General features: G+C 35.6%; 1 protein-coding gene across 2 annotated transcripts in view; it reads right to left on the bottom strand.

Annotated features, from left to right (window-relative positions):
* fw (CUB and Sushi multiple domains furrowed) overlaps positions 1-26,097 on the bottom strand; it is a 112,271-nt gene that overhangs the window by 4,192 nt on the left and 81,982 nt on the right. For both annotated transcript variants that reach the window (XM_076134589.1, XM_076134590.1), the window contains exons 3-13: positions 25,087-25,296; positions 23,389-23,484; positions 12,696-12,818; positions 11,153-11,316; positions 8,866-8,992; positions 8,341-8,493; positions 6,492-6,668; positions 5,890-6,188; positions 5,291-5,525; positions 4,274-4,447; positions 2,162-2,341 (exon numbers count right to left, since the gene is read on the bottom strand). In XM_076134589.1, coding sequence (XP_075990704.1) covers positions 2,162-2,341; positions 4,274-4,447; positions 5,291-5,525; positions 5,890-6,188; positions 6,492-6,668; positions 8,341-8,493; positions 8,866-8,992; positions 11,153-11,316; positions 12,696-12,818; positions 23,389-23,484; positions 25,087-25,296 — 1,938 coding nt within the window. The remainder of the gene's footprint in view (positions 1-2,161; positions 2,342-4,273; positions 4,448-5,290; positions 5,526-5,889; positions 6,189-6,491; positions 6,669-8,340; positions 8,494-8,865; positions 8,993-11,152; positions 11,317-12,695; positions 12,819-23,388; positions 23,485-25,086; positions 25,297-26,097) is intronic.

The raw sequence follows: 26,097 nt of genomic DNA, 5'->3' as shown, positions 1-26,097 counted from the left end.
GCAGCATTAGGTGCCTTTACACGCACGGAAAGGAAAAAAACCCGCGAAGAAAACGTGAGCGAAGAGCGCGCCGTCTTTCCCGTCGCTAATCCTGGGTCTCCTAAATACGCGCGAGAGAGCGTGTAGGTAAAGGCACTTATTCGGGTGTAAAAAGTAGCCTATGTCTGTATCCGTCTATACTCTTTGCTTAAACCGGTTCAGTTGTTTAACTAAGAAAGTAAAACACGGGAGACAAGTGGCTTCCGTATAGTTCCTCATAGCTGGGTCCAGGTACCACGTCATCATTCAGTTGATATCTTCGAAGTGTGCAGGCAAATATCCATAAATACGATTAGCACTAGCAGCTTATAACGCAATAATCTTATTCCTCGAATATTTCCTCACGTATCATACCTATGTATATTTATCCTACATATTTATAGCTTAACGGAGCGTTTAATATTAAAAATATTAATAAGCTATTAAGATTTTGTCTTAGAAATTGAACGTGAATAATTAGCTAAAGATGCTTAACGCACTGATCGATTACCGATAAGTAGGCACTAAATTATTAAGTATATGTACTTAATCCTAGAAAAATATACTGCGTAAAATTTACGCATGCGTTTGCGAAATATCGCTCTATCTTTCTAAATACTGCGAATGCATTGCTGTGCGTTTCGGACATTTCACTGGTCGCTGGGACAGTACTGTGTACCTTCGTGTCAAAAAGGTAAGTTGCACCCATTTTGAAATATAATGACCACGTGAATTTTACACATAAGTATCTTTTTACATAACTACACAATATGATTATCTTTCTAGGGTTAAATAAAGACTATATACAATATGCAAGTGTGAAACTTGCAGACATCAAGCGTATTGAGACGGACACTGATATAATCATGGTAGTACGATGTCTAGATACATACACCTTATATACGTATAGTACACCTAAGATTATTATGCGATGTCATTTGCAACTCCGGTACTTGACCGAACATGTCATAATCGAATAACTCCGACCTAATCTAGTAGAAGTCAGGCTATATCTCATGATCACATAACTTGATATTAATATAGCACCTTCTCTAGGTAGACACCAATACTAAACGAGCAACAAACATGTCCACATTACCTAATTACTTTTAAATGTGAAAATATCTCTAATTGCGTAGGTATAATGTTTTTCGGACGAAAAAATTTGAAACGGAATTTGACAGTATGATTAATTTAATTTCGATTGCTGATTGCTGAGATTAAATACTCGTATAGTGTAAAAATGTATTTGAGTAACTAATAGGAATAAAAATATACCTTGATTATGATTTGAATGATTATTCCACGAAGAAAATAATATAATATGTATGACTAAGAAAGCTTGCATGAATGGTTTTTAAAGACCGCAAATGGCCGGCGCGGTGGATGTTAAGTTGTAGTCAATAATTTTGGATACCCGTAAAGAAATCCCAGAGGTACAATAGTGAACGTTAATAAAATTATTCACTTCCCGTTGCAGTAGCAAGTGTAACACGATTGGAAACATTTCCAGATACAGTTAAATAGCTATAAATGATGTGTTGGGAATTGAACTTGAACTTGAAAAGCCGTTTAACTGACAATAAGCATTATATTGCTCTCTTGAGGGTACCGCGGTCAGTTACACAAATATTGCGGTCAGGCCCGCCTCTTATGATCACATTACATCGGTTACATTTGACCAATACCTACTCCAATAAATTCAGGTATTAGATTATTTTAGTTTAACGTCTTAGGACGGTCAAAATTTTAGTCTTATCATGATTGATGATGACAATTGGATATAAAATGTGTCTATAGTATAATTGTACGGGTTGAATTTGCCACGTAAATTTTTTTATACACAGTTTTAAGAAATAAAGGCAGTTATATCTTTTTATAGTTTTAATTATAGTTATTGAGACGGATCAACGACTCTGTAAAGATTTTTAAACACTTAATTGACTACTGCTGAGTGAAGATCTATTCTGCGGACTAAGTATTTTTTTATATTCATGCTTACATTTTTTACAACATTACGCCTGTAAATGCCTGATAGTCTACGCCGTTTTGCTACTAGCCCTAAGCTACACAGGACCAGTATATTATCATATACCGGGCACGTTACCGAATTCAACAGTATACATTTTCTTTCTTTTCTTACCTTCGCATCTGGGTGGAGAGTCGCTCCACTGGTAGTCTTCGGTACAGACTCGCCTGACGGGTCCCACGAGCCTGTAGTTAGTGGTGCAAGAGTACTGGATCACACTGCCTAAGTGCGTGGTACCGTTCAGCAGCTCCGCCGAGCCGTATGGCAAAGGAGGAAGCTTGCCGCAGTCCACGTCTGGAAATAAATATTAGTTTTATATTTTTGTACAAAAACGTGAAGTAATCTGAAGTATTACATTTTTAGGCGACTTCAAAAAAGAAGGAGGTTCTCAATTCGACTGTATGTTTCTTTTGTTTTTTTCTGTTTGTTACCTCATAACTTTTAAATAAAAGGTTTAAACATTTTGAACAGTTAAGTTTCTAATGAATTGTATTATATTAGGTCGTTCGAAGAGTTATTTAGTCTTTTTGTGCAAATGAAAGACAGTTGCGAGCTTCGAGGATAATCTAGGCTTTTTTTCAAGTGGTCATAAACTGTAAAATTTATCCAATTCACTGAAACTGTCTGTCAGTGATTTTATCTTTCTGAACAACCTTTTTTTTATATTTTAATTTGAAATATTTTTTTAGTATTCTAATAGGAAATTCTCGTCTAACTTGAATAATGAATAAGACTGGTATAGGACCTAACAAGGAATCGTTTCGAGGAAATTTTGACAATCAACAGTACATAGAAGATATAGATAGATAAGTGATTCAAGATTGTATATTATGTACTATCGAACAAACTGAATCATGACCCACCATGTGCTCATTTTCTAAAACACGTCTATATACGCGTAGGTCGAAATTGGCTTGAACCTTCGTTTCCTTGGTGATGAATTTGATATCTGTCATTATTGCGACCAATCTTTGTGCGCCAATACAATAATGCTTTGTTATCGTTTTCAACAGGCTTAGTGGGTTGATGTTACGACTGCCACGCGTCAGGAGTGGGTTCGATACCCACTCAGGGCATGGTTTATTCGGCCATTATAGGAAATAATGTAACTATAAAAATTAAATAATATAGGGTAACCAGCATAGTTATTACCCGGTTAAGGAATTGATACACAATTTTGGTCAATAGTATCTTTATTTAGTAAAACATTGACAAAAACTCTATTATAAACGCAACTTAAATATTATTTCTAAAAGAACATCAGTCCTTTGTTTCAATAACTTTATACTAATTCAATATAAAACACTTAAAAACCAGAAATACTAGCGCATACTGTTAATTCAAATGTGTTATCCTTAACAAATATTGCAACAAACTTACTTTTTCTTTTCGAACTACAAACCTGTCGCACAAACGTCGCACATGAGTTCTATAAATTAAAAATGTTACCAATATTCTAAAAGTGACTTAAATGGCAATTAATTTGAACTGGTTACTTTAGAAATTAAAATAAACGTATTATTCCTTAACATTGGCAAGAAGAGTTTGGACTATTTACATTCTACATTCAAATTAAGAGTGATTTATCGAAAACGTATCTACGCACTGTAATAACAAAGGTCAAAGTTGTATGTAGTAGATACATCATAACACAGTCGTATGCATGATTAAAATGTTCTAAGTGCAACTTTGACGATAGAGACGAAATTCTTACTGTTTTGACGGTGTCAAGCGAATTATCGGCAAAATGGGTCATGAATCAGTTGGTTCGATAGTACATGTATGTATGTACATAAGGACGTGCAATTGACAGATTGATATCAGATCAATCACATTGATATTCATGATAAGCGAGGTTATAATATGTTTGTGCACATACCATTATTATAAGTGGTTGTAATTAGATTATATAAGTGAAAGTAGTCAAAATTATTAAATATAATTAAAATTAAATGAAGTTAAAAATATGAATATTATTCATGACAACTTTGCACAAAATGTCGGTTGATTCTTACCACGATTCCATTCATTTATTCATAAGCTTCGTGTGAAAGAAATTACATTTTTTAAACCTACTATAATTATTGACAATACAAAGCCTAAACCCTATGAAATAAACCACACGATAGTTACCGAACATCGAAATTGTAAGAAACTTCTGATTAACGAAACATAGTAGTAATTAGGCCAATCATTTATTATTTTGAATGGAAATCATATACTTACATTCGCATTTAGGTGATTCCCCGGACCACTCTCCGTCTTGCTGGCAGATGAGGCTGGGCTCGCCGACGAGCTTGTGTCCCTTCTCACAGTGGAAGTCAATGGTGGAGTGCACATTGTAGTCGTATGCCTCCATGTACCCGCCTGCCGGGACTTCGGGGTCGGCGCACGAGATCACTGGAACAAACACAATTTATAAACAACTAGATTTGAGTAGATTTTTCAGAAAGATATATGTAACAACTAGATTTAGGATTTTTGAGATTTTATGACTCCTCCGATAGGCGTAACTATCGCTTTATTTTGTTTGTTGATTTTTATCTTAGTCAGTTTAGAAGTTTAGGCGTAATAGTGTAAGACATACAGACAGACAGGACACTCACTCACAGAATTTTATTTTTGGTTATATGTGACATGTCCGCTCGTGACCAGGACTGGTATAACTCGGTCTAACCTTCTAGTAATAAAAAGATTACGTATCCTCTAATTTTCAATCGCGCTTATAACCTACTATTATATTTTTAACCTACATGATCAAAAATCGTTTTGCAATAGAAAAAAGACGGTTACATCTTCGAGGCTAGGCTGTACGATAAAAATACGCACTGTAGCTGTTTTTAACTTACATGCGAGAAGGGGTAGGCTTATAGGTCAGGTCACTATCACGACTATTTATTGCTTTATTTGACGTACGCCTGAAGTTCAAAACCACTTATTGCATGGGTAAAGTTGACTTGTTTTGCTTGTATGCTGTAGTTAAGTTTGTCATCATGTTTCAGAGTGTCAAAGGTTGATTCTCGCACTGAACATTTTTCTGACTAACTAAATTATGATAATTTTGTAGGCATGTTCCAGTTCTGAAAAACAGTGCCAAAAGTGGTCTTGGGCGTTTTCATATTTTACTATTCAATAAAATTAAAACAAATAAATTAATTTGGTCCCTTAATGCCCCTCTGCTGGGCAAGAGTCTCCACCTATAATGGAGAATGTTAAAGTAGTAAAAATATTAATTAAACTTACATTCACAGGAAGGTATATCATGTGACCATTTCCCATCTCTGTTACAAGTGAGTGTTTCAGCTCCGGCGAGCCAGTAGTCAGGTTCACAGTTGAACTGGGCGATGGAGCCGTATGTAGTGGTGCCGTTCAGTAGCTTGAAGGATCCCTTGTGGACCTGAGCGGGAGTACCGCAGTCCACGTACTTGCAGGACGGAGGGGTGCCCGACCAAGAGCCGCCGAGGGTGCATGTTACGCTCTGAAAATATGTTAAATTTTGTACTTATGGTATTTACTTATAAAAAAATTACGCATTCTTCGCATAGGAGTAGACATAGACAAAGCACGCCACTTGGTACGATCCTTACAAAAGTAAGGAGAGGTTTAAAGCATGTATTCAAGGACATGTAGAAGTATTGATGGATATCGTTGCTCTGTGCCTTGATGTTATTTGATAGTTAACACGATTGACTATGACTTAACGCAGTAGCAGTTTTGTATAAAACTGGATATTGGTTTGATTCTTAGGAAAACAAGTTAATATGAAGCAAAAATTGTACTTCTCTGATAATAAACTATAGTAGACCACATAAACTGCTCTATCACTAAATGGTTGTACTCACCGATGTTCCGAACAAAATGAAGCCATTCTGGCAGCTGTACGCGGCTAAGGATCCAGCCTTATGTCCAGTCACTGACACTATAGCCCCAGTGACTGGCGGTGGTTCAGGACACCAGTCGAACAGACATTTGGGCGGTTCACCGGACCAGATGCCGCCGTCCCCGCACACTCGCTCCGACTCTCCCACGAGGGTGTAATTCTCCCGACATGAGTATACTGCTTTAGAGCCGTGGGTTGTTCTGTCGTCTACTAAGGTCACTTCGCCGTCTTGGATGGGCGTTAGGCCGCCGCAGTCAACGTCTGCAATAAGATTGTAGTATTAGTACCTATTGTTGTTTAGGGAAGATAACCTCTCATACTACCTTTTCTCTATTAAGGCATAATAGGATACGAATAAAATTATACTTGGAGTAATATACAAGATTATTGCAGTAATTTTTTGGTATAAATTGTAAACAGGTGCTTTTAAGATCTACTAGGCTTCACTAGTCGCGTATTGCGACAGTGAACTCTTAAAGAAGTTTATTATAAATTTTTTGGCTTCAAGGTATCCAGTTCCGGAAGTTGTGGTGAATTTTCATACGTGTCGGTCAGATTACTTACATTTACAACTTGGTGCATGACCTGACCAGAAGCCGTCTTTCTTGCACTCCCTGGTCTTGTCTCCAATAAGCATGTGACCCTCAGGACAGTGGTACGCGATCTCAGCCCCAACCTTATAGTTGTTTCCTTCGATGGTGGTGTTCAGCAGTTTATCTGGACTGCCGCAGGATGGAGGAACTGTTGACCAGAATTATTCATTTTAAAACAACAGAATATTTTTTGAAATAATATACAAATTCGCTTAGATATTAGATATCGTTATATATATAGCCCAGCATACAAATTAATACTTACTTTTGTGTTACTAAAATTAATTAACATTTCGCTTGCAATCTAGGAATAAGCAAACGCATTGATACGAATATATCTCGCAAAGCACGTATTCAGTTGCACGTAATGAAGGCACAAGCATTAATCAAGGCCGTAATCAAAATGATCGTGGCTACTGAGAATCCTCTAAGCCGCCCCGTCCATTGAACGTTACACTCTATTTACGGCATCACAACGGTGTTGCTATTATTAATATTTTACTATTAAACTATACATATGTATATAGAAAATCCGTGCAATTCGATTGTGTACACTTTACAGAGCAAAGTAAACATTTGTTCAATGATTGGAGCTGCTGATGAAATACCAACACGAAATCCGCCAGTCTTTTGTTTACGCACCAAAGCCCAGTGAGTATCGGACCTAATATCGTTGGAATACGTTGTTTCACTATATTAATGACGTCGACAGGACGCGAAGCAATTTCAAACTAATATTGGTCAGCGTAAATACAAGTCCCGAGACAATACCCATCGATATGCGGTTATTAAACTTAGCAGTTGAAGAAAGCATCCTTTTAAAATCTCATTTTAAATTGGCTTAAAAACCTTGACAATATATTTTTATCAGACATCCAAAAATTTCACGTCATCAATCGTGTAAGTAACTCTTGTTACTTTCGAAAAACCAAATTTCGTTAATATCAATACCTACTAGTTTCCAATCAAAGTCAATTAAAAATATTCTTAATTTCGTACAAAATATTTGAAATAATCATATCGTTGTTGAATAAGAATACTAACAGAAAAGCATCACAAATAAATAAATCAAACCATCGCTAGTTTATAGTGACTTGCAATCACGCAAGTCACAGCTTCGAATAGCACAACAAGGACACGACGGCATTCGCTTAGCTACAGTACAAACATAATAATATAAATATGTAAACAATTATCTGTTGATTACTACAACAGGTTGTTGGATTTTCCTTAAGCTTAATGAGTGCATATACGTATCAAGTATAAAAATAAATACAACTTTGAGACTACGGATAAGAAAGATACGAAATATTCTTCTGCAAGAATGGAATGTTTTACTTGGTTAGATTAGGATAGAATTAAACTTGATAAAATCGGCATTATAATAAGCTTTGTTAAATCCTCTCAAAATACTATGACGTCATTATACATTTTTATGCTAAAAGGTGTTTTTGACGTTTCATGAAGAGCAACTTATTTGACTGGTAAATATTATTTGAGTATTATGTTCAGTCAACTTGCAACCACGGCTATTATAACCTGTGCCAGAAAATTTAAAAAAGATGGAAGTTAAAGAGTAAGAAACCTATACCTACCTATTTGTTATGAAAACAAACATGACATAATGTTCTGACCGAAACATGACACATATTTCCAGTTAAAACATGACGATTAGTCTTCAGTGAGATGTGCTTATAGATAAACTATGATATAATATTAGTAATAGGTAAAAATAATAATAAAACGGTATACCTGACCAAGTTCGCGGTGCAATTCGCCGGGCTATATATAAAACGATATGTACCTAGTAGGACACTCACGGTACTGGCAGATCCAGTGCAGATAGTCGAGGTTGCAGCCGACGTCGTTCCACAGCCAGGTGCGGCCTCCGTCCAGCACGACACAGTTCTGTTCGCCGTTGCCGTAGTTGTTCGGCTGATCCTTGCCCCAGGTCGGCTTGGAGACCACTTCACCTAGAAGAGAGATACATTTTTAAAAGAAGTTCGTGAACTACTTCTAGCGATGTTAAAAAATAAGAAAGCTTTATTTGATTAGATTAAAATAAAACAGAATAGATTTATATTGTCATAAGCGTAAGTTACGTTTATCATTTTTTTAAAGATTTTAGTGTACGTGTATATTATGACGTCAATCCAATCATCAATACCATAACAGCCTAATCATCAGCCTAGCCTTTCGTCCAGCTTTCCAGTCTCCCTGTATGCAGCTGGACACCAGTATTTTACATGTTCAATGATAAAGTGATATAATTGCTTAGTTAAAGTTAAATTTCACTTATTTTTTTCTGTTCTACGGTGTCGTAAAGACGTAGCTTGATATCTTACCATCAACCCATTTCCAGGTCCTAGATGTGATTCCCGGTTCCTTCTGTGCTCCGATCCACACCAACTGCGTCTTCAACTGAGGCTTCCTCCTCTCCAACTCTTGGATGAGGAAACTCGACGTAGCACCCTGTCAAAATAACATGGGATAAGATAAGTACAATAATATCAATATTTATATAATTCTTCTGTAAGTGTGTATGTCACTGAACTTCTCTTAAACGACTGGACCGATTTTGATGAAATTTTTTGTGTGTGTTCAAGGGGATCTGAGAATGGTTAAGATTCACAATTTTGTCCGCTGGACAATGTTTTTTTAATAAATTTTTAATTTATTAGTAACGTGTAGACAGGACAACGTCTGTCGGGTCCGCTAGTATCAAAATAAAAATAAATATAGGTTGGGGTCAATGTTCATAGTCGCAATTATTTAATCATAATCTTCTATGAATGGGTAATCAGCAAAATAGATCGTTTTGTCGTATACAATTTTTACGTGAATTTTCCATGGTAACGGATTTTTAGAAAATAGTTCGCAGAACACAATTTCATTCAGTGTTGGGGGTAAAGTCATTGCTCTCGAACTTATTGAAGGATGACTCGGCATATAAGCTGTACGTCTCAAGGAAACTAACACGGCATAGCTTTGGCTCCTACTTGCGTGTAATTAGCAGTTCGTACTCAAAGTTTACCCTAGATTGTACACGTTATCATCAAGTTCTAACTTCTCATCGGACTGCACACGTCATCAACAGACTTATGCGGAGTCCTGCGTTTCAAACTGCACTAGGTCAACTCACACGGATAATTGCCAAGTAAACCAACTAAGGTTAAAACCAACTAAACTCCCGCACTAAGAATTGCTCTTGTGTCGCGGGGACTTTTACAAACATACAAACAACGGACACAAAGTACAACAGGAACCGAAACAATCATTTCTGGATCGCACAAATAAACAATTGTTCCGTGTGGAAATCGAACCCACAACCTCCCGACGCAGTGGTATCGGCGTGGCGACCTGAACCACTGCCACTGCCAGCTTAAAATAATTAATTATGTAGCATCTTGGTTCAAACTGTAAATACATTTTGTCCGATACTCAACGTGCGAAGGCGGTAGTCGGTTTTGGAACGTAGAGTTGAAAATTTGTCTATATATGGCCGAATCTCGATTATCGAATTATGTTGACCTGCGGGCCACTGTAATCGCGTTAATGTACACCAAAGCAGTCTCAGAGAGATGAGCTGAGCGAGAACTTAATATGACAAGTGACAGCTTTAAACTTAAAAATACATTTAATTAAACTATGTACTACTGTGCTAAGTTGAAGTCATCGACGAGTATACTACACATGATATTGTTATATTATAAAATTGAATTGTCGTTTAAATTTGGACTGTGACTGAGAAGCGTAAAAATATCAAAGGAACAGCATGTTTTAATAACATTGTACACTAATTGACAGTTCACCTGATATTCATTAAATGGTTTCCGTTGTAAAGGAAATAATTGGACATTGCATCGTCGAGCCTCGCAGTCCATTGACGACGCAAAGAATAAAGGCGTATCGCCACTTTTTGCTTGTAGCGAACAACTCTATTGTGAACGTTCATTGTCATGCAAATAACATTCCGATTAGAGATGTACATTGTGAGAAAACGCATCCATATTAATGTTAGTGAATTATACTTCGTAGTGTTTGCCACTGATTTCCCTAGGGATGACGCCACAAGTGTGTCAATGCTGATTGAAAGTATAGATCGCAGTCGCTTTGATGATGAGAGTGATTAGCATAAAGATAAGTTGATTACATTACAATGTACGCGGATAATGTCTAGCCACGCCATTGTCGTATGTGTGCTCAAAGGCTCTGAGCGCAGACTTTCGTAATCTAGTTTAACTTTGTCGAAAGATTAAATAGCTTGTCGATGGAATATTGCAAAGTCAAGTGAAGCTAGAGTGCTTTTCCACTTAACGCCACTTCGCATGTATCAGAAGTAAAAGCGTCTACTGAAATTTTCTTCACTTTTACTAAAAAATAATCGGTTCACAAAATGTGATGCAACATTAGCTGTAAAGAAATTCAAACTGCCTTAGCCAAATGCAAGAATGAAATTTTTTTTACAGTTTACGTAATAAATAATGATTTATAGAATATTATAAAATATGTGATTCGTTAATTTTTTTTTCTGACGGGTACATCGCTCACCATAAAATCAAAACGTTAAGAATAAATATCGTAAGATGTACTTATTGCTAGTAGCTTAACTAGTAGTAAAGTTAAAGTTACCTGGAAGCCATGAATGAGATCTCCTCCATGAGACTGGCACTGTCTCCTGGCATCTTCGAAGGAGGCTCCTTTAGCCACGTTGAACTCGTAACAGTTGCGAGAGAAGGCTGCCAGTTCGATGTCGGCGGGGGCGGCAGGAGGTGCGCAACGATCGTTGGAAAATTCTAGAAGAAAACAAAAAAAGTGACTGATGATAGTCTAATTTGTTATTTTATAGAAGTACAGCCACAGATACCTTAAAAACTCACAGAACAAAACAAAATTATTAGGGCCTTATTCACCTATCTGACAGATAAGGTGATAGTCAATGTATGCCGAAATAGTTAAAATTCCGTTCGCTAAGCTTACGCCTTGCATGCCTATGCACAAGTAGCCCCAGAACCCCATAGGATCTTAGTACTTTACTTACTACTTTTAGAAGAAGTAAGGCCAACGTTACGATTTATTGGACTACCCTATGGACTGATTAACTTTATTCCTAGTAAATTTCAAACATAGTATTAGTTTGTTTTAAATACTCAATTTAAACTGAGCTTTGCTTCGGCCGGTGAATGTCATGGTATCGCAAGCAAATAGCTAGTAGTACCTTGAAGTATAGCATGATAAGATAAAAGTATAAAAAGACCTGACATATCTTGTACCTATGTGGAATGTATTTGAACCTATCTGTATGTTTTCTATCTCGGTATTGGAACTATGTGTATCGAGCATGTAAGTCCAAACCTAGTAAAGGTAGGGTCTAAAATAAATACTTTTCTAGCCATATAGCAATACAAAAGTACCTACTTTCTGAGCAAATAAATATTTCTATTTCTATTGCCAGTAAAAAACTTTATAAACGTTGTAGTAATTTATTAACTCAAACAAACAATGACATGGGATTCACAAATAAGTTATTCTTCATTTTCCTTCGAGGTCTTTCTTGATGTGCTCCCATAGCTTTCCTCTGTTGATGCGCTCGAAGATGCCGTACGTAATGCCTTCAAACGCAGACTCGAACCAGAATGATCCCAAAGCGGCCACCAAGAAATATGTCGACGAACGACGGAATATAGTGCGGTTTAAAGCCGACCATAAAGACATTTTTACAATTTTATGATTATCACCTTCCCTGACGAATGATGACTTACGAAATGTGTCAAATTTTCAAAGTGATTCCACAGATAAATGGTTTTTTTATTGTTATCTTTTTATCGTTTCAAAAAAGTTATATCTGTTGTCAAAAAAGGTTATAATAAGTAACCAGGTCGACCAAAGCAGCATTTAAAGAGAAGTATGATATACATACACATGCAGCTTATTGCTGAACAGTCACAAATCTGATTAAAACACGTTGTTTTAAAGAGAAAAATCTACTTATGTACATTTTAATGGTACTACATGGAAGCGCTGTCTTCCACTGTTGTCCAAACGGCAGCGTACGCAACTCTGGGATCGGTGAATGTTATTTCATTCAAAATATAGTGCACCATGTCTAAACACAATGCCCACCAAATAATAAGCCTGATATTACTAATAATGTAATAAAATAATAAGTACAGACCTTCAGTAGTGAAGACTTCTACTTCGCAGAGTGACAGGGAGCCCTCAACGCCGACCAGCTGCAGGAACACGTGTTGTCCGACCAGCGGCCGCGCACACGTGAACGTCTTCGTTATGCCCTCATCTGCAACAAGAATATTAATTAATCAGAGCGTTATATTCAGCTCGTAGCCCGCGTCACGTGGAATACCGCGTTGACGTCGGATGCACAGCGCCTTCAAGGCGCCGCAGTCTTGTCTTGTAGTGTTCGGCAACCGTGAATGCTATTCTATAAATATTTTGCAAAAAAATAAGACTAAACAAATTCACGCATTCTTAAATGTTTTTAAAACTTAATTTGTTTATCTATGTCATTATTTTCTCCCTATACACATAGTACACAGGTATTAATTTAAGTCACAATTTATATAGGTGCTAATCTAGAACATTTGTCAATAGCTGTATCAATCGGAATCTGTAGCGGCTAGCTATCGAAATTTTGACATTTAGAATGTACTTCCAAAATTTTTCCTACGACACCCGTCAGAGGCGCTGATCAGATTTTCATACAAAATTTCTCGATGACAGTTCGGTTGTCGGTAGTCGATAGTTGTAGAGAATCGAGGCACTGATCAGTCGCTACTGTCGAGTATCGAAAGTTTGATATTTAGAATGTTTCGCCAAAATAATTCCTACGACGCCCGTCAGAGGCGTTGATCAGATTTTCATACAACATTTCTTGATGACAAGCCGGTTGTCGGTAGTCGATAGTAGCAAAGAATCGAGCTACTGGTTTAGGAATAAAAAAAACAACCACACATTTATAATTAATCTCATGTGGTACAGAGCTCTAATCACGAGTGCTAGGAGTTATTTATGGTTTGCGTTTCCTAGACGACAATTGCCAGTGATTACTGCGCCGAGTCGTCCGCATACCAACTTGTTCTGATAGCTTTTTAAAGGATTAACTAACACGCAATGGTTGCCAATCACACCGATACATCACTGAGTCTGCACCTTCGTAATGTTAGAAAAAATACAATAGTGGGCGCTTAAAAAAATATACTGATAGGTGTGTAATCTTCGTATCTAATTATACGTACGTCAAAGGAAAATATAGGATTTGTACCTTTAAGTACCTAATATGTATTAACTAGAATTAGAGAATAAGCCTATAACTTATCATGATGCAATGAGAAACTACGAAATGATCAATAGATTATAAATCTTTCAAATGAGCACAAGTCGATTAATTTTGAAATATTATGTCCGTCCTCAAAAGGAAGTTATTGCCAGGAAATCATCTGGTATTTTGAAAATAAAGTCTTCATATACAAAGGTATAATAAAACGCAATTAATTAATTTACTCGAAAGTTACATATCAGAGAAGCAGTATGTAAACTTGCATCAAGGATAAGCAGTGATAGCCGAGTGGTATAAGTTGTCACCTCCCACGCAAGTGGTCGCAGGTTCGAACCCGAGGCAACACATCAATGACTTTTCGAAGTTATGTGTGTATTAGAAATAATTATCACATGCTTCAACGGTGAAGGAAAACATCATGAGGAAACCTTGCATGCCTAAAATTTGTTTAATACATTGATTGAGGGCATGCAAAGTCCCCAACCCGCACTTGGCCAGCGTGGTGGACTTAAGGCCTAACCCCTCCCTCATTACGGGAGGAGACCCTTGCCCAGCAGTGGGACATTAATGGGTTAATTATGCAGGTAGTTCCGTATCTAATAATTTTCTTTGATACAATTTTTTAAAGTGTTCAGGTTATTAGGTTCACATTTTGAAAAAAATATAGTTTTATTTCTCTTCTACTCCTTATTTTAAAAAAATATGGTAGGGTCTCTAAGGTCACGGTAATACAAAAACCGTTAGATATTTTTAAAGCCATTTCGTTACGATAAGCATTCAACTGTACTTTACACATATTATAGGCGTATTGTTGTTAGGAATTATTTTTTTACATATTTACAAATTACTACACTGAAATGATCACAAAGCGGGTTCATTTTTGATTGACGGTGCCCTAAAAACAGTGGCTAATGAATCCATATTTATAATTTAGACAATATTTCTGGCCCCTACTTCAGTGGCGTGTTATAGTAAGGTCGATAATTGATATGAATAGTTCATTCACACTTTTATTTTCGTTATTTTCTTGTCTAGGTCAGTAATATGATGGATATTTTATATTTTAACAATTTAAGACTTCATTAGAAAAGTATAAACTTTGCGTAATCTTAAGGACGGTCTAATGTGGGTGTCGTTCGTTGGTTTGATTCTCACAAAATTAATACTATTTTGCGTTCGTTTTTTGTATGTGTATCGGTAAAAGCCTGACGATGTGCTAACGAAATGTTTTATGGTTAATAAGTACACAATATAACCACGCCATTTTTATGGTTCGTAGTAGTTTGTACTTGCCTGCTTGATGAAGCAAAACAGCAAGAGTTCTTTAAAGTCTGCCTATTAATAAAGTCTAGACTTCTTACTACAGACTTTATACTGTTGCTTATAAACTGTGGGCATACGCTATTATGCACGTGTCTGTATGACATACATATGATAGTACACATGTTTACGACTCCTCGTGTAAATGGTTGAAAGGTGAATTAATACATTTTAATCTAATAGTTAACGCTTGGATGGCAATGCTCATTCACCTGTGATCGTCACATGATTGCTTCCATCATATTAGTAGTTTTGTGAGCAAGACGTCTCTTGTCACGCAAAGGTCAGATGCCAAATTACGTAAAAAAGAATTAAAATGAAATCAATTGCCACAAAAAGCAATAAATTATTTGTGCGATCCACAATTTGTTGTTACCGGTCTGGTTGTACTTTATATTCGTTGTTTGTATGTTTGTAAATGTGCCCGCGATGCAAGAACAATTTTTAGAACGGGAGTTGCCTTCTTGATAAAGAATCGGGAAGAAGTTAATCGACACACTTATTTGAATCCCTAATCCGCACTTGTCCAAAAAGTATAGTCCAGTATAGTCAATCTATGAGGAAGTTCTTGCCCATTGGTGGGACATTACATTGATTTTATTGTATTAATATGTAGCCCATTGGTAAAAATAAAGGTATTAATTCAGAGTTTGCTTCTTAACATTCCGATATATTTTACTTCCGTAAAAACCTAATTATAGCACAGATCTGTTGCTATTAACCAATATAAGTCATATTCATATTCGCACATTACACCTTATATTCTGCTTTCATGACTCGCCTAGATATAACAGTAAAAGTAATTCTACATCGTAAATAGCATCGTGATTCATGACGATTTCCCAGCGTCACAAACGACTTTTTTTAATTACACAACAATTACGTTTCGGTGTGACACTCGGCCGTAACTCATAATCGCGAGCATTTATTGAGTGTGGGAATCTTCTTAATAGAAACCACTATAATTTAGAAAGCACAAATCACTTTCGCGTTTGTTTTCATTATACTTTTTACATTGCTGATTTTCTTATTACTCGCGATTAAATCGCTGTAAGAAGTGCAGTAATCGATAAACGAGAAGAGTTTAGGTCACTAACGGAATGATTACAAAAGTACCTAATGAATTATAAACGGTTTTAAATAATTGCGTTGCGTTTTTAGTAATTACTTATTTGGTTTGTCTCGCTTCTTTATTATGCTAACTGTCTATGGGTCATTGAACTGTGATTGCAGTTAACTGTTACACAGATTGACTGGCCACAGACAATCGATTGTACAATAAATAATTACAATATAACACTAAAAGTTCTGAGACAGCTTAATTGCAAAACTCTTGGATTGACAGCTTACAGGACTCGTCCCTGAAAATTGAATATTGTTGTAAGCAAGTATCAGTTTAATAGGACAAGTTATTTTAGTAGTTGTACCAAGTTTAATAACATGACAGGCGATCATGTAAATCGTATAAACTTCCTGATTACTTGAGTGGGTGATTCAAACCACATTTACATAAATTTAAAGGAGAGTAAAATCAACAACTTGTTTGTTAAATAAGATCATGGCATTTAAACATTTGTTTTTCCCCGGAACACACTAAAGTTCACTAAACACTCATATCAATCAAGCGAGTAATCCATGCGTGAAAAAATAAAAACGCTTCGAGCTAAACTTTCCACGTGAAATTACGCAATTTTTATAATTTACCCACGCTTTTTACCACGACACAATACATTAGAAAGTATTATATATTCCCATAAAATCCTATCAAAATAGGCTCGTTTTCTTACACAATGTGGTCACAGTTGATAATGTTGATATTAAAAAACAATACGCACTCAGGTGAAAACCTCATAGTTTATGTAATGAATAAAAAGTATATAATTTTATGTAATTATTCAAATGTGAGTGAATGTGGATAGAGAAGCGCGGAGTAGAAGCGATAGCATAGAATGTATTTTATTTCAGTTTACATTTTTAAACTAGACAAAGTCATGTAACTAGGATTTCAATCTATACTAATGTTATAAAGCTGAAGAGTTTGTTTGTTTGTTTGAACGCGCTAATCTCAGGAACTACTAGTCATGTATACGATTTCCACCTATAATAATTAAATGACCCTCATAAAAACGGATTAATGAGGTTGTAGATTATACAATAGTACCTAAGTGATAATTGCTCCGTAATTAAAACTCAACTTGCTATTGTTTCTAAACAGATTATGTGTTTCTGTTGATTGACGGCTTCATCGTTAACTATAGTGAGATAATAACTCTAATTATAGATTTTTCCGTCACTGTTACATCTGTCTTGACAAAACATTTAACTGACATTTCTCAAAGGAAACGACGAAATTGTTTGTAAAGTGAAGTATAATAAATCGCTTCCGCTTATTCTCTCGCTGTTTGCTTCAAGCAAGCTTCTGCCTTACGTCACACACACTGGCTAATTAGTCCAAGAACTATTGCGAGCGGCTGTTATATCGCGCATCAAATCACCTGCCCATTCAACAATGCACCGGCTAATATCTTTGTTACGAAAGAGCCTCTGATTTCCGAAAAACATAAAATTAATTAAAATTAACCTTCAATTTAAAATTTCAGAAAACATTTCAAATATTTATGATTATTATCCGCATCGCGTAAATTATTTTCTACTAAATATGAGGATGGGTTCATTTTGTTTAGTTTCCTAAACCTTGATTGTGGGTAAGTAGTTTTGTTCCTTGTTTTATGGTGGTCATGTAGAAAATGTATTACAGCTATTATGATTAATACTTCTGTGTTATTTGGCTCTGCAGTCTCGGAGGTAAGCTTCTCTACACTCGTTCAATGCATACCACAGCCACATCCACTATACCACATCAGGAGTTGGGCATCCTATTGCTAACTCCTGATGTATATTATATTTAAATGGTAATGGTTCTTACGATAACTCTATAAAGCACTATAAACTACCATCATTTTATAAGATTCCTTATTGATAAGTATAGTCTATCGATAAAGCTCAACAAACGGATCCCTTTCCTTCCAGAAAACCTATTATTATTTTCTTTTACGAGTTTCCACTAGGTTGAGCTGGACTTTTAAGCAGTCTCATTCTCACGTACGTCACGAATCGATACTAAAATAGGATAATACTATCGGATATTAGATTTATGTTGAAAGGCTTGCAAACAATCGTTGCAATTACAATTCTTTTCAATTAACGGAACGGCACGTTCGACGCCATTACCTTTTAAGTACTGGCTGGGTGACGGCATTCGTGGGGCTGAGGACATGTAGTAAACTAGCAAATAGCTGCTTTATTACAAGAAAACTGCGTAACTTTGATATTATCTGTCTGGTTTTTTGTCGTTTCGCATTTTTACGGGAGATAAGAGGGTAAGTCACGCTGTTTGAGTTAATATTATGGTTTGAACCGATAACATCGACAACCGACAACCAAAGAAAGTGATAACATCTAGCGATAAATTGGTTAGTAGGTTAATTGAATTGTCTTTTTAAAAATCTGTAATCTGTAACACAAACCCATGCAAATTACACTTTACTTGTTACATTACAAATCGTACGTCAAATATAGCAATTATCGCATTTTTGTACCGCGTCCTTGCTCACTTTTGACATGTAAAACTTATCAAACACAGCTTCTTTTACATTGAACACTATCAATACAGTACGTATAGAACGTTTATAAGACAATCGTAAGAGTGCTTGAATGACATGATTACTCGTGACCCGCTTACACACCGGTTCCCAGCATAGAGACTAGAGAGCTTGCGACTCGATTTCCACTTTCATGTGATTGACGGCTCGTCTGCCGGCCATTCAGGGTTTAACGATTATATATGCATTTGTTGTTAACGTAATTGCTATTTGTAGAGAAAAGCTTTTATTGGTTAGTGGGAAATTTTTAATTTGCTTCTCGGTGGTGGCTTGTGATGTGTTATATAGTGTAAGTGAAAATACACGTAGGTCTTTAACTGAGAAAAGCATGGTAAAAGATTTAGAAAACAAAAGTTAGTTTTTTCCTGTACAGAGTATCCATCCAAAGTTGAGATATATATTGAGATTATGGTGTATGGGGAAAATAATTATGTTCTAGTTTCGATTTTTGTATTGTAGAAAATGTAGAACCCGCAAAATTTCTTCGGGGCCCGGTCATGTATTGCAAGAGGCGCATTATATTGTAATTTTGGAAAATGTCTTCGCAATATGTTTTTTTTCTTTATACATTTATTTTATTCCTTGTGCCATTTTCTTTGTCGTTAGTTATTACCGGATTATTATTAAGAAGTGAGAAACAAACCGAAACGGTAATCATATCGACATAAAATATTTAGTGTTAACGGTTATCGTACTAATAACGTCTCCAATTAGTTAAGCTTCTTTTCATTCGTGTAAAACAAAGGTTTATGGTATCGCTCATTAATAACAATTAACAAATAACTTATTAATAGAACGATATAACTGTTATTGTACGGAAAGACTTTTGTAAGAAAATTGTTGGAAAGTACTTGTAATATACTTATTATAGTTTATTATTGTTTTCGTTCAAAAAGTGTTTTAAAAGTAAGGTGTTAATTATGGTTTGGTTAAATACTTTTTGTTGTTTGGTATCAGTTTTAGTAACAGACTTCATAAGAAGGGAGAAGGATCTCAATTTGCTTGTATTTTTATTGTATGTATGTTGTTTCATAGATTTTTATTAGTAAGACCAACTTAAATTATTGATTGAGATGATTTATAAGGTGCTGGTTTCCATTTTTAGCTTTCAAATATCTTTAAAATACGCCACTTTGTTTCTTACTAACTTGCTTAAATCTAGCTTTTTCTTACATTCAACAATGTCAAAAGTTTGCACTATAATTTGAACCTTATCATATCCATTCCGAGAACAAAATGAACCTGGCTTTTTAATTCGCCCCTAGTATTAATGAGACACTCAGATCAACTCCACAATTAATTATCACTTACAGGCCTCGCTACCCTCATAACTCTACTTAGCATTAAAAATTGTGATAACCACTCGATAACTGATTTAACAGCCATTATTTTGGTGAAAATAATTTTATGCCAAAAATATTATCATGGTTTTTCGAATAATTAATATATGGTATGGTTAGTGACCAGCCTAATTTTTAAGTTGATCAAGCTCGACATGCCTTAACGATTAAATTTTGCCTGCTTTAAGCTCGAAGACGCTTAGCTCCTATCGACCACCCATCTTTAGAATGTCCGCACTAAGACTGCCTAACCCACTTATTTACTGACCAGCACAGCTAGCTACGAGCTTCTCTTACACGATAAATCACTTACACTCAATATTCTATAAGATTATACACAAATATTATATTATTTACTTTAGTTAGGCCCTACATCGCCATGACCGAATTTCTCTATGAGCTAATACCGTAAACATTGTATTGCGCGGCTACTCTATTTTTATTGACCCGAAATAGGGCCAATGGAGTAGGGAACCCTTTACTAACCCAATTCACGTTATAATTGTGTAACACTAGGTTTACATAGGTATTTTTGTTATTTTAAATTATAAGTTCAGAGACATAGTACTTTTAATTTGGTTTAATATGAATAGATATCGTAATCGGAACCAATATGTAGATTACTTCAAAGATAAAAAATCAACAGACACAAATAAGCGAATTCTATCTGTCCATTAATTACTAATATATTTTCAGAGTTAAAATCGAACGCACTATATTCTGCAATGCAATAATAGCATGGCGGCTGATATAACCACTACACCATATAGGTATACAAGTCAGTTTTACCATATGAAGTTCTGTTTGTCGTATTTAAAATCACTCGCTGGAGAAATATTAATATTCTTAGTGCGGAAGACAGCGTGGGGTTTATTTTGATAAAGACTGGCTCAAAAGAGGCTGTGGTTTGCGGTTTGACATCTCGATGTGCAGACTGTCGCTACGTTACCTTAATTAGAATCCCGCAAAATAAATGCACTTCTGTTAAGTTAACGTGGTCACCTCGCCGCAATAACCGTAGCGCCGCGTGTGGTGAGTTCGAATCCCAGCGAGACAAATATTTGTGTGATGACTATAATGTATCTTTATAAGTATGTATTTGGAAGTCTATAAGTATGCGCCCATAGCCAGTTGCGCTCACCGGTTGGTAAACGATCTGTGGGTTAAGCAATCCTCGGCGCGGTCATTCCATAGGTGGGTGACCGCATAGTGGTATTTGAGATGGGCGTCTCCGTGCTTCGGAGGGCACGTAAAAAGTCGGTCCCGGCTGATGTCTTCTAAGATAACAGTCTTTAAGCCATTCAAAGACCTCTCGGGCGGCTTGAACAACTTTGACACTAGGTTGACCACTAACCATACGACAACCAACAAACAGTGTCTTACCAATAGAAATATATAGATTGGAATCAAGTGACTGTGTGTGGGGTTGTCCAATGATATTTATTTATTAACATACCCGGCACGTGTTTGAAAATTAAACTTTGAACTTGAGATTCCCCTTTAGTTTGTCAAGGTTTTGCATGTGTACGTCATACGATACTTCAACTACTTACAAAAGACGATGAGTATTCGTTACTGCTGACATTTATGCATAATCTAGAAGGTACACAAATTGATTCCGACGTTCAGTTTGTTATTGTTTTCGTGATACCTATTTTCTTTCTTTCCACAAAGCTTTTTGAACCCTTCCGTGAGCATAAACAGTAAGCAATTTTCAAGAAATGAGCCAATATGATTGAACAATATTGGCAAACATATTGCCATAGTTTACCCATAAAAAATGGAAGTAAACTAGGGGGTGATGTGGTCAATATGATATGAATATTTGTTAAGGCTATTTCATAATGCTTTCTGCAGCTAAAACAAATCGGAGGTGGTTAGTATTGCCCGAAAATGGTTTAAAGAAAAGTGTATCTCCTAATGCTTGTTTATTTGAATTTTAATCATTTTTGTACTTAAGTTGACCACGTTTAGTAATCGAATGTTAAAAACAATATTTTTTTCACATCGAAGGAAAAACAATTCAGTGACTTAAGAGCTTTATTCAATTATGTTTCACAGAAACATGTCAAATCTACCGATAGTTTCCCACCTAACAATTGACCAAATAATGCACGTTATAATACATTAAACTAGTTGAAAATCACGTACCTCCGTGTATTTAGCAGTAACCTGTGTGTTTGTGGTCGATCTAATTGCACGTTCATAAAAGCAAATAAGCCTAGGATTATCCCTCCCTGGCCGATACAGGACAATCGTGATCATCAATAATTAGTTATGTCTAATGACATTGGCTTAGTTATTAATAAAATATGTAAGACACGTTTATTGTGTAGTCAAGTTTACAGCTTGTATCTTGCCGATTTTTTTTCCGATCGAGTGTCCCGAATAAACATATAAATTAATAATAATATTAGAATCTTTGGGTTCTTAAACGCGATTGAAAATTAAAGGTTAGGATACTTCTAACTCAAGTCAGCCTGTCACCACGGTCGAAGCAATTCGATCGAAACGCCGCCCGACGGGATATCCTAATCTTTAATTTTCAGTCTCGTTTGAGACCTGCTGCATTATAATATTACGTGTTCAAGTGGCGAGAGTTTAAAAAATAATAATAAGTAAGTATATTAAAAATGATTATCCTTCTTTGCGACCAGCAGTCAGTTCAAAAAAACAAATCTTGAAAATTATTTAGTTCATAAATTTTCAACAATGAATGTAATCAACACAACAATTTGAAATCATCGTATAAATACTAAAGCTACCGGCACAGAAATGTACGAGCACAAGGAACTTTTACTATTACTTTAATTTCAGCCACATGCTCGCGTATTTACTCACAGTCCTGCCATCGCTTCCGATCTGTAGACTGTAGTAAACTGCTAACAGCCGCCGGGCTACTCAGTCAACTAAAAGTCTACGAGTCCATTGATATCTGAACACTTATAAAGTAATTTATGAATGAATACTTATAACGGTGTTACCGTTCTTATAAAAGGCAAACCCCGCACTAGAAACTTCTCTTGCGTCGCCTGCAACTTTTACAAACAACGGACACAAAGTCAAAATAGATTCGTGACAACCATTTGTTGACCGCAAAAAACATTTGTTTTGGGAATCGAACCCACGATCTCAAAATGCAATGGTAGTAGCGTGGCGAACACCTAAACCACTGCGTATTGGAGGCAAGTCAGTTGCTTTCGAATAGTTGCTTAATTATATTAGATTTAATTTTTAGTTTTTACTTACGTATAGTACCAGGGAACCAGGCGCATAGTGGGTTTCTTTGTAAGTCTGTGCTGCTGTTTCCTACTCTGATCTCCAAGTCTTGAAGTGGCTGATGACCTGTAGTAACAATATTATACTCAATTATACATGTAAACAATAGTAATAGGATTTTTTTATATACATTTTTTGTTTAACTTCATATTCATTTATTTTGAAACAAAGTACTGTAACTTATTGAAAGGTTCATATTTCTGATTGCGTATGAAAGCCTTTTATCGACAGGTATTAAATACATACAGAAACGAATGCAGTTTTAAACGACATGCCAAATTAAATATCCAGTATTTTGTTTAAAGTACTTCAAAATGACACAGTTTTGAAAAATATGGGCATAATTCTCATAAAATGTATCATATTAATATAAAATATGTATGTTTTCAAAAGCAGGTAATTAACATCGGCTTTATAGTGCGTTTTTATGTTTCGTTGATCTGTTATCTTGAGTATGTCTCAACGTCAACTTTCACGCGCGATTAATTACTAAAATCTGTTAAGTAAGAATTGCAAAACTGCGAACACAATTACTTGGCCGCAGGAACGAAGGTTGCCGAAACGCATAATCGAATAAAATCAGTTACACTTTTAAATATCTTAATTTAAATACATATATAAGAAGAGATCTGTTTTTAGAATTATGGCTGGCTAAACTAAAATCTATTACTCATGGTTTCATTTTTTCGCAGTGTGAGGTATATTTAGTTAATGCATAACAAAAGATTAGAATTTTTATATACATAATAATCTAAACTTAAGGATATTTTCATAAATGTGCTGAAAGAAAACTTAAAACATTTCTATCCATGTCTAGTTGAAAACTAAAAATAACAACAAACAAATGAATTATTGTTCAAATAATTTTTCGGACAGTACTGTCACAATCGGAATTTTAGAACTTTTGCGCGACATAAAAAGAGATGTCCAGTTTTCAACACTACATAATCCATACAGTTATTACGGAACATCGAATTTATCCGCGCTAAACTTCCCAGGCCGAAATGATGACATAATTTATTCAAACGAATTAATGGCAGATAATTAACTTACTCTATTACTCGTATAAATGCGGATAGTAACCGAACTAAATAAATTGACATCTATCATGATACAAACAGTTTATTAATTTCTACTCATCGAAACTGTCACCGTTATTAAATTTATTTACTTGAATAATTTAGTTTAATGTATGTCACTAACACGGACTGATTTGAATTGATTCACATCATCAATGATCCAGCTCGTTTAAAAGGATTTAATTATCCGCTCGCAATGCTGCAAATGAATATTTAATAATGACTAGTAAATGTGCGGGATTGTCACAGGTGTGTTGATTTGACGAAACCATAGTAAACAGTTGACAAATATCATCACAAACTGCACATTATTTAGAGTATAAAGCTTTGAAACGGCTATATAGTGGTTTTAAGCCTGACCATATATATGTATCTTTTAGGATATTGCAAATAAGTCAAAATATATTTCATAGGCTTAAGTGTAAAGAGCGTATTATCAAAATGTACCAATAGTTTTCATATCTTTAGATAGGAATTGAAATACTATTGTTTGATTAGCAGTATAATATTTTAATTTTATCTAGATAATGCCTATCTTATATTATACAGCTTCGCATCGTTAGTTAAGATTAAAAAATGATGTACTTACCACAGCATCCCCTAGTGGTGACCCTAACGACCTTCACGGCGTAGTGTCGGAGTAGATCCACCTGCCACCACGGAGACGCTTCTCTCTGCGTCTCCGTGCACCTCTTGCCGTCATGTTCTGTGGTCTTCTCTCCATCGTTGCCGTTGGCTGCAGCACCGCCACGGACTGTCGTGGACTGGTTCGCCGGCTTTCGAAAGGCTACGTTTGTTCCTGTTGAGAATTACAATTCAGTATTAAATCTTATTGTTTGTCAAAAGTTGATGATTTTTCTATTCGTAGCTATCAAGAAACGTGCGTTGAGTTTAAGCATATATTATGCTACTCTTCTTATAATAACTATAAAAGTTATGTGTATTTAAAAATTAATGACTTTTGCCTTCACTAATTAAGTAACATAGGAGTTCACATAAACTGGAATAAAATATCTCTTGTTCGATACAAATTGCAGAGTTTCTCCAGACGCATTTATCGTCCGAGAACACTAGTTTAAACCAGGAAGTAAGTATATAAGACAGCTTACATTCATGAGAGTTCAATAGATGGTTCTTAAGGGGGTGTTCAGTCCCCAACCTGCACTTGGCTGGCGTGATAGAGTTACGATTAACCAAGGTTCTACTGAGAGTCTACCGGAGGGGTGAGTACAGAAACTACGAACGTAAGAAAACTTTCCCTCTTATTCATAAACACGCTATAAAATAAACGACTAAAATATGTTTTCCCTTTTTTTTCATTTCGCTAAGGAGTGAAAGAAACAAATCTCTATATAAGCCGTTCATAACTTCATATATTTTTATGAATAAGAGGGTTTGTCTTTAAGTATCCAATTATAAACACTAAGGATATAAGATTAGGTCAGAATCTCAGCGCAAAATATGTATCCACAATACAATAGACTTTGTTATGCAATCAATTTGGTCGTAAGGAAAGATAAATATGTGTGAAACAGCAATTGTATACGTTTATGTACAAAACCAGCTGTTGCTTTTACTTTTCAAGGCTTTAAGCGGATTA

Source organism: Anticarsia gemmatalis, chromosome Z (genome assembly GCF_050436995.1).
Source record: "Anticarsia gemmatalis isolate Benzon Research Colony breed Stoneville strain chromosome Z, ilAntGemm2 primary, whole genome shotgun sequence".
In the NCBI taxonomy this organism is placed as follows: Eukaryota; Metazoa; Arthropoda; class Insecta; order Lepidoptera; family Erebidae; genus Anticarsia; species Anticarsia gemmatalis.
The sequence above is the reverse complement of the archived record's forward strand: the minus strand, read 5'-3'. Positions and strand labels throughout refer to the sequence as shown.